Raw genomic sequence first — 11,676 nt, forward strand, 5'->3', positions numbered from 1 at the left:
GGGGTTGCTACAATCAAGGACAGTGTCGCAAGGGCAGCTGTGGGAAACAGCCCCAGTGGGGCACAGCACCCCAAGGCCCAGCCATTGGGGCACCCAGATGGGTTTCTGTTTAGATATGTGAGCTCTGAGGCCATAGTTCTGCATGGAAGGTAGAGCTGTGAGCAGGACCTGCAGTAGGAAGGTGTCATTGAGGAGGGATGGGGAGGTTTGGGGCTGGGATGCTGAGAGCAGTCAGTCCCAGCCCCATGGTGGGTGATGCTGGGGGATATGGGCGATGCTGGGGGCTCATGTCTTGTACCCACAGCACCACAGCCCTTTGGGGAACAGCACCATGGGGATCTCATTCTCACAGCCCCATCCTGGCAGCCTCGTCCCCACAGCTGGTTGTAGATGGGGTTGCATGAGCACCAAACACAACATGTGCTGCAGGTCCCGTAGTAAACAGTTTGCACAACTGGCACCGTTGCGAAGGCTGTGGGTGCGTGGTGGGTTGGGCAATGCCTTGTTGACCCGTGGGACGTGGATTTCCCCGGGGAACAGACAGCACTGAGCAGGACTGGCAGTGGGGCATCGTCCAGGGCTTAGAGCTGCTGACAGCCCAGGCCTGTGGGCAGCATTGGGAGGGCAGTCCCTGCCCCCATGCCATGTCCTTATACCATGTCCCCATGCTGTGTCCCTATGCCCTCCTGCTGTATTGCCATGCCCCCACATCATGTCCCCACGTCCCCCTATTGTGTCTCTTCACTGTGACCCCCAATGCAATCCCACTGGTGGGGCCCCATCCTGTATTGGGGGAGAGGAATGGGGCTGGGTGCTGCTCCCCCCGGGATGCGTGCGTGCCATTCTCCTTCCTGCGGTGCAAGGCAGCCCAGCCTGCAGGGAAGTGTTTTGCAATCATCTCCTTCAGAGAGCAGCAATTAACGGCACTGGTTTTGAGGAACTAACGGTGAGAGCAGCATGCTGGCGAGCAGGCAGAGCACAGAGAGCCATCGGGAGATGGAGAGCAGCACCGGGAGCGGGTAGTGACAACGTGGGACACAGAAGGTGCAGGGTAGAGGTAGGGATTGGGCATAGGGTGCAACTTGTCTGCATATGGCTCTGCTGTCCCTGAGCGTTGGGGTGTGCAGGTGCCATATGGGGTGGATGATGTTCTCCCCCCTGTGCTGGGTGCTGAGTGCTGGGTGCCAGCACAGGGCAGGAGCCCGGCACCAGGAGTATGTGCTGGGATGGTGAGAGGAGAAGGGGAGAGCTGGCATCGGGACCAGCCGTGGATACAGAGAAGCACCGGCAGAACCTCCAGGCCCTGCAGAGCTGCCGGCCCCGCTGCAATGCCCTCATTCATCTGTTTCCTTCTGCCAGCTTATCTCTGCGGCACAACCTCGGCTCGCCCCTCACTCTGACCACAAATCTCTCCAGCAGCAGCCGACGATGCTGCGATACGATCAGACACGGTGCAGCAGGGCATGGGGCTCTCGTGCCACAGAACTGGGCAGTGCGGTGCCAGTGAGCACAGTGTGCAGGGGGGGAGGTTGTTCTCCACCAACACCCGGTTGAGCCCTGACCCTGAGCCCCTTCCCCATTCACTGCAGTGAATGATGTGATGCCTGAAGCACAGAGCAGAGCATGGCCAGGCGTGGTGCTGGGACCCCCCTGCTGCTGCAGCTCTCCCTGCTGCTGCTCCTCAACCCAAGTGGTGAGTGGGGATCCATCCCAGGATGGGGCCGTGCAGCTCTACCCAACCCTCTTCCCCTCCCATGGGGCCCCATGCAGGAAAGAGGCCCCTCCATCCTGGATGCTATGGGGCTGACATGTTTCCTCGCCTGCAGGGACCCAGCAGAGCGGAGCAGAGCTGGACTGTGCCTCAGTGGCCGTGGACTCTCCAGTGGTGCCAATGGGGTCAGCCATCACTGCATCGTGTACCATCCGCAGGGAGCGGTGCCGGGGGCTGCAGGATGGGCAGCCACGTATCTCCTGGCTGCTGGACACTGAGCCCATGGCTGGGAGGCAGCGCCGTGGGGTGGGGGGCACCGAGGTGTCCGAGCTGAGTGTCCCTCAGCTCAACCGCCCACAAGCCAAGCTGTGGTGCTGCATGGAGTGGAACGGCACCAAGCAGCGGGTCGGCATGGCTGAGATCCGAGCAGGATGTAAGTGCACGGCTGTGCAGAGCGCCCATCTGCTCCACATGATGCAGCACAGCGGTTGGTGGCTATGGGGCTGCTTTGGGGTTATCCCATCTGGGGTGTGTTGCTCAGCTCCTCTCCTGGCTGCTCTCCCCAGACCCCCCTGGCAAACCCTCCAACCTCAGCTGCCTGCTGGACCTTGGTGACTATGGGCTGACGTGCCGCTGGCAGCAAGGAGCTGACGGCCACCTCCCCACCAACGTCATGCTCAAGTGTGCCATGTAAGCCACATCCAATTCCCCTAAAACCACCCTCGCAAGGGCATCATACGGGTCCCAAAACCACCCCATCCTCACTGCAGGAGCAGATCCCCAGCGGTGACATGCTGCACCCCACAAAATGGACACAGTCAGTGCACGGTGCCGCGGCGGCTGCTGCAGCTGTACCGACCCATGGAGCTGTGGGTGACAGCCAGCAATGCATTGGGCACAGCAGAGTCAGAGCGGCTCCGCATCGACCCCATGGATGTGGGTGAGTGACAGAGATCAGGGATGGGGAAGCTAATTAGCAGCGAAAGGAGGACATTAGAGAGCCATTAAAGCACGCTGGGCTCGTAGGTCATATTTTGCCATGATGAATGGCTTCAGGAGATGAATAGGTGCCATGGGCACGCTGCAGAGCCGCACCGGGTTATGAGGCAGCAGTTGACCCTCTGCACTTCACAACTCTCTCCAGCAATTGATTACCCATTTATTCAGGAGCTCTATGAATAATAAATCCAGCTCCCATCAACTATTTATTGGAGGAACCTTCCCGAGCAGCATGAGGCAGTGCTGGGCATGGGTTGCTCAGAGCACAGAGCTCTGCATCCCAGCAGCAAATTGCACTCTGATTCATGTACCCCTGTCCTGTGGCTCTCCCTGCAGCCAAGCTGGACCCCCCCACCCTGCAGAGCATCCACTCTGTGCCTCCCCAGACCAACTGTGTCACCCTGACCTGGGCCCTGGCCCCACGCAATGCACATATGGAGCTGTGCTGTGAGCTGCGTTACCGTGCTGCCAAGGACCCCACCTGGGATGTGGTGAGTCTGACAGGGGCAGAGCCAGTCCCCCACCTCTGCTCCAGGTTCCCTGCCCTGGTTCCTGTACCCTGGGGCTGTACTATGAGCCCAGACACTGAGCACAGCTGGGGCAGCCCCCACTTTGTGTGCCCTGGTGGGGAAAGATGACAACAGGACACACACGGTGACTCAAAGAGGATGGCTGTGGGGATGGCAGTGTCCTCTTTGGTGCTCCAACACCCGGCACTGACCCTACTCTGGTTGCTCCCAGGTCACAGGCATCGCAGGCCATGCAGGCAATGTGCAGCACTGTAAGTTCCTCTTTGGGATGCTGTACCACTTCCAGATGCGGTGCCGGCGGGACTCAGCACGAGGCTACTGGAGTGAGTGGAGCGTGAGCAGGAACTACACCACCCATGAGAAAGGTCTGTGGGGGGCTCCAAAGATCCTGCCCACCCCTGGGCATTGTGGCCATGGCATACTGCTGCTCTCATCCCCCTTGTCCCCACTCACAGCCCCTGAAGGGAAGCTGGACACATGGTGGAGCACCCAGCCAGCCATGGGCAGGATGGAGGTGAAGCTGAGGTGGAAGGTGAGAGCAGGCAGGTAGAGCTGGGCATGGCACAGCACCACTGTGCACTGAGCATCCCTGGCATGCTCTATGCCCTGTGTCCAGGCCCCACGGCCACAGGAAGCAAATGGACGTGTGCTGGGGTACCGGGTAGCCCTGGGGTCCAGAAGGAGAGGCAAGGAGCCACAAACTGTCTGCAACACCACCGACACCCAATGTGACTTCACTGTGCCGGTGAGAACAGCAAGGGTCTATCTCTCAGCCTACAATGCTGCTGGAGAGTCATCAGCAACAGAGGTCGTTCTACTGGAGAGGAAAGGTGAGGCAGCATTGAGCTCCCCATAAGGTGCAGAGCTATGGCACAGCCGTGGCTGTGGGAGCAGAGCTGGGATGCTCTCTGCCCTCACCCTGGCTGCTTATTCCCTTGCAGGTCAGCCCCTGGCCGGGCTCTGGGCTGTACCAGGGGGTGAGCGCAGCCTCTGGGTGCACTGGGAGGCAGCACCGGTCCCAGTGGTTGCCTACGTGCTGGAGTGGCAGCAAGTGTCCTCAGAGCCCAGGCACTGCCATGTGTGCTGGCAGCTGGAGCGCAATGGGACCACTACCACCACCCTCATCCAGGGTAAGCTGGGGGCTGCTGTGGATCCTGTCGCTGGTCACAGTACAGTGGGGCTCTCAGCAGCCAGAGCCCTTAGACCTGCTGTCCCCTCTCTGCTCTCTGTTGCAGACAGCATTGAGCCCTTCCAACAGTACAACATCTCGGTGTATCCCCTCTACAAGGATGCTGTTGGGACACCTGCCCACGTAGCAGCCTACTCCAAGCAGAAGGGTGTGTGTCCTTCTAGTTCTTTGGGGTCCCACAGGGCTCACCAACCCCAGCCTTGCATGTGCCCATAATTTAGGGGCTGTGCAGAAAGGCTCAGCCCAGCTCTGTACAGTGCCCAGTCTCATGTTTTGCTCCATTTCAGCACCATCCCATGCTCCAAAACTCCACCTGAAAAGCATCGGCAAGTCCCAAGCTGAGCTCAGCTGGGAGTCAGTGGCAGTGGAGCTGCAGAATGGCTTCATCACCCACTATACTGTCTTCTGGGCCAACAGCACTGCGGAGGTGTCCAGTGAGTCCTAGCCCTGCTCCCTGCCCCACCTGGGTGCTGGGGGGGATGCCAGCAGCCCCTGCCCCAGCCTGGAGGTGCATGAGGCCCAGCATTTCCACCAGCTCCTGTGTCTCTCCAGGTGCTGTTGTGAATTCCTCCCTCAGCTCCTTCACCATCCATGGCCTGAAGCCATCTACTCTCTACAAAGTGCACATCATGGCCTCTACAGCTGGTGGAAGCACCAATGGCACCAGCCTGACACTGGTGACCACGGTGCTAGGTGAGGCTGTACTGGTAGGGATGGGACTATGGGGCAGAGGTGCCACCACTGTCCCCACATCTGCAAAGGACACTCCTACACTCCTTGTCCCCTGCCTGCTTTCCAGATGACATCGAAATCCAGTTCCTCTTCCTGACCCTGGGGTTGGTCTTTGTCCTGCTCATCATCCTGTTGATCTGCTTCCAGAAGAACGGGAGGTGAACATTGGGAACTACACCACAATGCTGGGACCCACCTCTGCCCTGTGCTGGGAAGCCCCAGCCTCAGTCCTGGCCCTTATGAGGCTGCAGGAAGCAGGGAGGGCTCACCTCCTTCCCGAGGTTCCCCTGACCCCTTTCTATCACCCCCAGGGTGAAGCAGCAGTTCTGGCCCAGTGTCCCTGACCCAGCCAACAGCAGCCTGGGCACATGGGTGCCAGCAGAGCAGGAACCCCTGCAGACCCCCGGTGTGAAGGAGCCCGGCCTGGCGACCATCTCTACTGTCACAGTGCTCGATAAGGCAGTGGGAAAGCAAGCCCCCATGTGGGGCAAGGAGCCCCCAGCTGAGCCCCCTGCCCCACCGCAGCCCTATATGCAGCAGCACAGGCCCAGCACGCTTCAGCCCAACGCAAGGCTGGGGGCAGAGCCCGTGCAGTACGTGCAGGTGGTCGGGGGCAGCTCGCAGTGCCCGCAGCACGTCACCCCATGCCTCTACTTGCGCTCCAGCTCCACACAGCCCCTGCTTTCAGATCCCAGCCCTGAACCCTATGAGAACTTCTGGTTCCGTGGGGTGGCCCCGAGTTGTGGCCGGGGGAGCATGGAGGAGCCCCTCCTTGACTTCCCATTGCTGCGGGGGCTGCAGGTGAGCGGGGCCGAGGAGCTCCATGACTTCCAGCCCTGCTGAACCCCGCAAGCCCCACCTGCCACTCTATGGGGTTGAAACCCCATAGGGACCCTTTGCTGTCCCCCTCCCACCCTGCAGCCTGGCTCTGGTGCCACTGCTCTGCCCTAGCAATAAACATGGAGGTTCTCGGATCTCTGCTCGCATTTCTTGGGGTGATGAGGGAATATGGGGTAACAGGGGAAGGCAATGTGGGGCCTGAAGTCATTACGAAAGGGGAAGCAGCGCCATAGAATCATAGAATCACGCCCCAAATCGATGAGCTCGTCTATCGGCTGCACAGCCTGGGTCAACATGGCGGCGCCCAGAGGAGAGGGGCTGTGAGGCGATGCTGGCGTTGGGACGAGGCCTGGCGGGGGTCGCCCGCGGGGCCCTGACCGCATTGAGGGTCGGCAGAGGAACGAATGGGGCTGGTGAGAGGAGGAGGGGTCGCCATGGGCTGTGGGGGAGGCAAGGAGGAGGAAAGGAGGCTGAATATACAGTGATAGGAGAGGCCGGGCCTGCTGTGGGGCCTGTTGGGTCTATGGGGCTGTGAGTGGAGGGGATGGAGTGCAGGAGCTTTATAGAAGGGTCAGTTTATGGTCTGAGTGGTTTTTTTAGTCATTTTTAGGTCCAAAAGTGCAAACAATGTAGTAAACCAGGACCTTGGTTCAGTGTGAATGGTGCTGATGGGTTGGTGGTTGTGTTTAATGACCTTAAAGGGCTTTTTTAACCTCAGTGGTTCTATGGAATCTTTGTTTTCTTTCCATCAAGCTTGCAGTGCTTTTATTCAGCCAGCAAGATGTTACGCCAGACCTGTGAGAAGAAAGCTGAAAGGTATATCCATTCCATTCCATCATCTCTTATGTTCTTGGTTCTTCTTTGGAGCATTCAGTCTGTTTTCTTTGCAACATGTTTCTAGTTGGCAGCCAGATTCATTGCTCCAACTTTGTGCTGTTCCTCAAACATGGATCTTTCCCTTGTAGAAATCCCCAGCCATTTGGATGACCTCCCTCCAACAATGCTGAAGAAAGATTATGCCAACGTCCCAATCATAAATAGGTATGAAACACTGAGAGAATGATCAGTCTCTTTGGAACTTTGTATTTTATATGCATAGAACCAGTTTGTGGAGCCTGTCAGCTGCTCATTAATTAATGTTCTGTGGTCACTGGTGTGCACAACAGTTGGAAAGTTGTTCAAAAGTCAATCTGCAGAAGCAGCCACTGATTAGCAATGTGTTACCTTTACTAACATAGGAGCATGAGTGCTGCTTGTCCACATCTGTCCACTTTGTTGTGCATAGAAAAAGAAATAATATTGGTGTAATAGAAATAATAATCTTAGAAATAATCTTGGACTCATGTGCTAAAGAGGATATAATTGAACAACTCAAAATGCACAACTGCTTCCAAAACTTGGACCTAGAGTTTTGCATTTGCATGCTTTGATTCTGGAGCTGCTCATGTGTGGTGCATGGAGAGCCCCCAGTGGCGTGAATGAGACATTCACAGATCTTTGAAGAAGCGAGTCTTAATAGCCATCATTTTGTTCTTGGCTCCTGAACTTGGTGGTTAATTTTCAGCATCCATTTTGCATGCGGTGTTGGTCTGGAATTGGATAAGACTTCACTGTGACTTGAAATACTTCATGCTGTTCTTTCTAGGGCAGCAAAACTAATTGATGTTTGTGTGATCTCAATCATTGTGTATTCCTAAGTAAAATAAATATATGAAAATTTCAAGGAGAGGAGGAGAGTTGCTGTAAACTTGTAGAATAAGTTGAGGAAAATTAATGTGTTTTGAAAACCCAGCTTTGTTTATGTTGTTATACTTGTTTCTAAGCTTATAGACTAATCTTCCTCCTCCTTGCAGTGTTGATGACGTAGTGAAAAGATTATTGTCACTGGAAATGGCAAACCAGGTTAGTTTCATTGCACTTGTATAAAAACTGGATGGATTAGCAAACACTTTCATGTGAGACTTACCTATATTGTTAAATGCCCTACATTTACTTTCTCAGTGTTGCTCAGTAACTGCAGCTATGGGGCTATTAAATACACGAAGGTAATAAGTCTTGCATGCCTTTAAAGTTTATCCTGGAGTCTTATTATAAGAGAATGAAGTGTCAGACAATCACAGGAGGAGATGCAGCTGCTTTATGTTACTGCTGAGGGTTGGGAAGTGGTACACTGGACTATGGATGTTCTTCAAATGACTTATTTTTTATATGCCCAGAAAGCAAGTAAGCAAACAAGAAGGGCATCACAGAGATCTTACTGTTTCTTACCACTTAAAGAAGTGCAAAAATTAAAGGTTACTGCCGTGTGAGATCAGCTTTAGTTCTGTGTCTTTTGCTCGTGAGAATAGCATGGCCTCTTCAACACCCTTCCCTTGCAGCTTTGGGATGAGGGATGTGCCTGGACTCTTCCTTTGAACAAGGGTGATTCTGTTTCCTGCTGAAATCTTTTTGTGCTCCCTCCCTGCTGTGCTCTTTTTTCTTTTGCAGCACTTCTTACACCTTTTTGTGGTGGACTTGGAGTAAAGCTACAAAGTCTTTATATCTGGGCATTTGGGAAAGGATTTGGGATGGCTCAGACATAAAGCGTTCATCAGAAAGTGATGAGTTCTTTTGTTATTCACAGAGGGAGAAAATGAAGATAAAGATACAGCAGCTGGTAGAGAAGGTCAGGAGGTCTCCCAGTGACAATGGCTCCTTTGAGGTGCAAAGTAAGTTAGAAGAAACAGAACCATATTGTTGGCAGGTGATAGTTCACTTTGCTTTTATTCAGCTGTTCCCACCTCATCACTCCAAGTTTCCTGCAGCAACAAGGAGAATCTCTTTCAGGAGAGCACCTGGGAGGCAGGTGGACCTGCTCAGGGTTTGGGAGTGTGACCAGGCAGTGCACACACTCACAGACAGAGCGAGCAGATCGAGTACGTTGTTAGAGGTGCCAAAGACATCCAAAAGGTGCCATGAAAACAGGTTGCTGCCTGCTGACAACAAGGACGTTTTGTCTCAGTTTATTTATCTATACAAATGTCTTTACGGGGTGTGTTGGAAAGTCACTTAAGCCTTTATGGTACTATCATGTCATTACTCAATGTGATGTGAAACTGCCCCTTCTGTCAGTGTATGCTCATAAGGGAGTCTTTTATGGCTCTGCTTCGTGTAGTTATGTTAAGGCTTCTCTGAAACAGCCTGTGCTGCTGCAGCCCTTTTACAGTGATGTACATCCATCAGTTTGTTTCCATGGCTTCTGCACCTGCAGCATTCCATCTACGACTGAATGAACTGGGCATGAAAAGAAAAGCGAATGGCAGAACTTGAGCTGGAAGATCTCTCTCTGAGTTAGGAAATAAGTTCTTTTTCCTGGCCATATGCACCTTTTTAACCTGAAATCACAACAGATTTGGGAAGAACCAGGATGGGGTTGCTGCAGAACCTTTCACTTGATAGAGTATAATAATTTCCATAATTTTTGAAGGGATTCATTCATCTGTTCCCTATAAAATACCTACCCTTGCACTAAAGCTTCATGTAGTTTGGCAACATTTTCCACATTGGAACTGTAAAAGATATCACTGAAACAAAATGAGAGATTTAGCCATGGGAACCAGATTTCTTTCTGCATAGGCAAGCTCTGTCTGAAGCACAGGGCAGTGATAAAGGACACATAAAGTCACCAGAGAAATCCATCTGATTAGTTGGTGGAATTTTAAGTTCTAATTAGGCTTTATAATGGTAATAGTTATCTGAGATTATGTAGGTTGCGTTTTGTGTTTACCATTTACTCTGACGGCTGTGTGGAAGTATGTGCTGTTATGCAGTGAGTATCCATAAGAACAGCAGTGGTAGTTTGAAAGGAATACAGATGATACTGCCTCACCTTGGAAAGCTGCTGCTCTCACACAGCTCCCTACATCTGTCCTTTACAGCTGCTATTCTGACTGCCAAGATACGTACTTTTGAGGAACATCTTCAGAAGCATCCCAAGGTAACTGTCAGTAATTTGAGCCCACGTGTCTGAGACAGCAGCTGTTCAGATTGTTTTCTGAGCAGAGAACAAAAGGATTTTAATGCTGGGGATGATGGCTTTCCTAAGATGGTCTATAAAATAGCAGTAACTGCTCCTTGCTGTCAGTCTGGGAAACTCAATTGCAGCTGCGTTTGCACCAACTGAAATGTGGAACACGTTCTTTTTGGTTACTGAGTTGTTGGAGATGGTTGAGCAGATACCTTGGAGCAGAGCTCAGCTAAATCTGATAAGGTTTCATTGCTGAGCTGTCAGCACAACTAATGTGATTTTTTTCAGCCATATTCTTCCTCTGTTCTGCTGTAAAAATATTTAATGGACAAGACTTCATTAATGTCATAATGGCTGTTTCTCTATCTAAAACGACGTGGGTTTGAAGCTGAAGTTATATCAGCAGAGAAGACCTTTTGAAAGTACTTGAGCCTATTTTTAGATGAATTGCTTGTAAAGTGGAGGGAGATCGCTTCGATGAGAGAGAGCCTTGGATGGCATGGACCAAGCTATGCGCAGAGTCAGATTTAAAGTCTGTGTTATTTCTGGAGCTATACATCTCAGGGAAGGGAGCTTTTAGCCAGCAGACCTCCACTGCATTCCTTGCCACCAAGACACTGATGCTTGGAGAAAGCAATTTCACTGCAAAATAAATTAAGTCTTCCTGAATCTTCTCGTAGTGACCTAATGTTCTTGCAATATCTGTTAAGAAAAATTACTCTCAGATAATGTCCTTAACCCGATTGCGTCCTTTTAACCATAATCTGTTCAGTTCTAAGTGATTTATTGGGCTGGAAGTGCAATCTATCTGCAGTCTGGTGAAGGTAAAGTCTTTTGCAGGATAAAAACAACCGTCGTCGCATGCTGATGGCCATGGATCGCCGCAATAAACTGCTTGCATATCTCCGCCGTGTCCGCTACGATGTCTTTGAAAACACCTGCAAACAGCTGAACATCCAATACACACCACGACCTGCCTATTCCAGGAGGGTCACCAAGCGTTGGGTTGTTAAGAAGGCTTTTTGTGTCAAGGTATGGAGCGAGATAGGGGGAAAAGCTGAATAACTGGAGCAAGAAAAGATCTTGTAGAGGGTGCAGGCAGCTGATAGATGAGCTTCAAATCAGCGTTTTAAATCTGATGGGACAATGGTGATATAATGAATGTAGGGCTTAGTGAAAGGTGGGCAGTGGTGGACATATTGAGGATGTATTTGTGATTAAGAAGCTCAAGTTGAGCTGCTGGTTTGCAGCTAATAACAGGCTGTTTGCAGACCCCTATGGGGATGGGAAGGAGCTGATCTCACTGCAGCACATTACATGCCCTCTGTTCTTTGCTGCAGGGACTCAGGCCATGTATTATAGCAAGCAGATGGTTGGGATGGCCATGCTGTGCAATGCACACCTTTATAATCTTTTTTTCCTCCATTCTTAACCATCTTTATGCAGGTTTTCCAGGAGGCCAAGAAGCTGAAAGCAGCACAGAGACTCAAAGAGAAAACGAAGCTGCAAGAGAAGGACGGAGCTGCAATGGAGAAGCAGGTTCAAAGCGAGGGGACATCCGTGTAGCAGCACATTGTGTCTGCGGTGCAGGGAGACAAAATAAAGAGCAAAAAAGCAAACTTTACAACAAAAACCACTTTGCTTTTATTGCACGCGCGGTGCCAAGACG

General features: G+C 52.3%; 2 protein-coding genes across 2 annotated transcripts; both read left to right on the forward strand.

Moving 5' to 3' along the window:
- Window positions 1-618: 618 nt before the first annotated feature.
- CSF3R (colony stimulating factor 3 receptor) lies at window positions 619-6,135 on the forward strand. The gene is made up of 15 exons (XM_015883768.2): window positions 619-1,057; window positions 1,590-1,693; window positions 1,827-2,144; window positions 2,278-2,401; window positions 2,482-2,651; window positions 3,047-3,201; window positions 3,452-3,605; window positions 3,696-3,772; window positions 3,857-4,070; window positions 4,182-4,370; window positions 4,476-4,577; window positions 4,717-4,863; window positions 4,982-5,122; window positions 5,229-5,319; window positions 5,473-6,135. Exons 2-15 carry the CDS (start codon window positions 1,624-1,626, stop codon window positions 6,002-6,004), a joined length of 2,484 nt encoding a protein of 827 aa, XP_015739254.1. The 5' UTR covers window positions 619-1,057; window positions 1,590-1,623; the 3' UTR covers window positions 6,005-6,135.
- A 127-nt stretch (window positions 6,136-6,262) lies between these two features.
- MRPS15 (mitochondrial ribosomal protein S15) lies at window positions 6,263-11,631 on the forward strand. The gene is made up of 8 exons (XM_015883693.2): window positions 6,263-6,414; window positions 6,755-6,817; window positions 6,967-7,042; window positions 7,855-7,903; window positions 8,625-8,709; window positions 9,919-9,977; window positions 10,848-11,039; window positions 11,454-11,631. The coding sequence occupies exons 1-8, from the start codon at window positions 6,330-6,332 to the stop codon at window positions 11,571-11,573; spliced, it is 729 nt and encodes a 242-aa protein (XP_015739179.1). The 5' UTR covers window positions 6,263-6,329; the 3' UTR covers window positions 11,574-11,631.
- The last annotated feature ends 45 nt before the right edge of the window (window positions 11,632-11,676 follow it).

This window comes from Coturnix japonica, chromosome 23 (assembly GCF_001577835.2).
Source record: "Coturnix japonica isolate 7356 chromosome 23, Coturnix japonica 2.1, whole genome shotgun sequence".
NCBI classification, from domain to species: Eukaryota; Metazoa; Chordata; class Aves; order Galliformes; family Phasianidae; genus Coturnix; species Coturnix japonica.

Excerpts from the sequence above, each read along its gene's own strand:
- CSF3R (XM_015883768.2), top strand. The coding sequence starts at position 1,624 with ATGGCCAGGCGTGGTGCTGGGACCCCCCTGCTGCTGCAGCTCTCCCTG. Across the intron at positions 2,652-3,046 it reads CATCGACCCCATGGATGTGG|CCAAGCTGGACCCCCCCACC; the intron begins GTGAGTGACAGA and ends CTCTCCCTGCAG. Across the intron at positions 4,371-4,475 it reads TACCACCACCCTCATCCAGG|ACAGCATTGAGCCCTTCCAA; the intron begins GTAAGCTGGGGG and ends TCTCTGTTGCAG.
- MRPS15 (XM_015883693.2), top strand. The coding sequence starts at position 6,330 with ATGCTGGCGTTGGGACGAGGCCTGGCGGGGGTCGCCCGCGGGGCCCTG. Across the intron at positions 6,818-6,966 it reads TGTGAGAAGAAAGCTGAAAG|AAATCCCCAGCCATTTGGAT; the intron begins GTATATCCATTC and ends TTTCCCTTGTAG. Across the intron at positions 9,978-10,847 it reads ATCTTCAGAAGCATCCCAAG|GATAAAAACAACCGTCGTCG; the intron begins GTAACTGTCAGT and ends AGTCTTTTGCAG.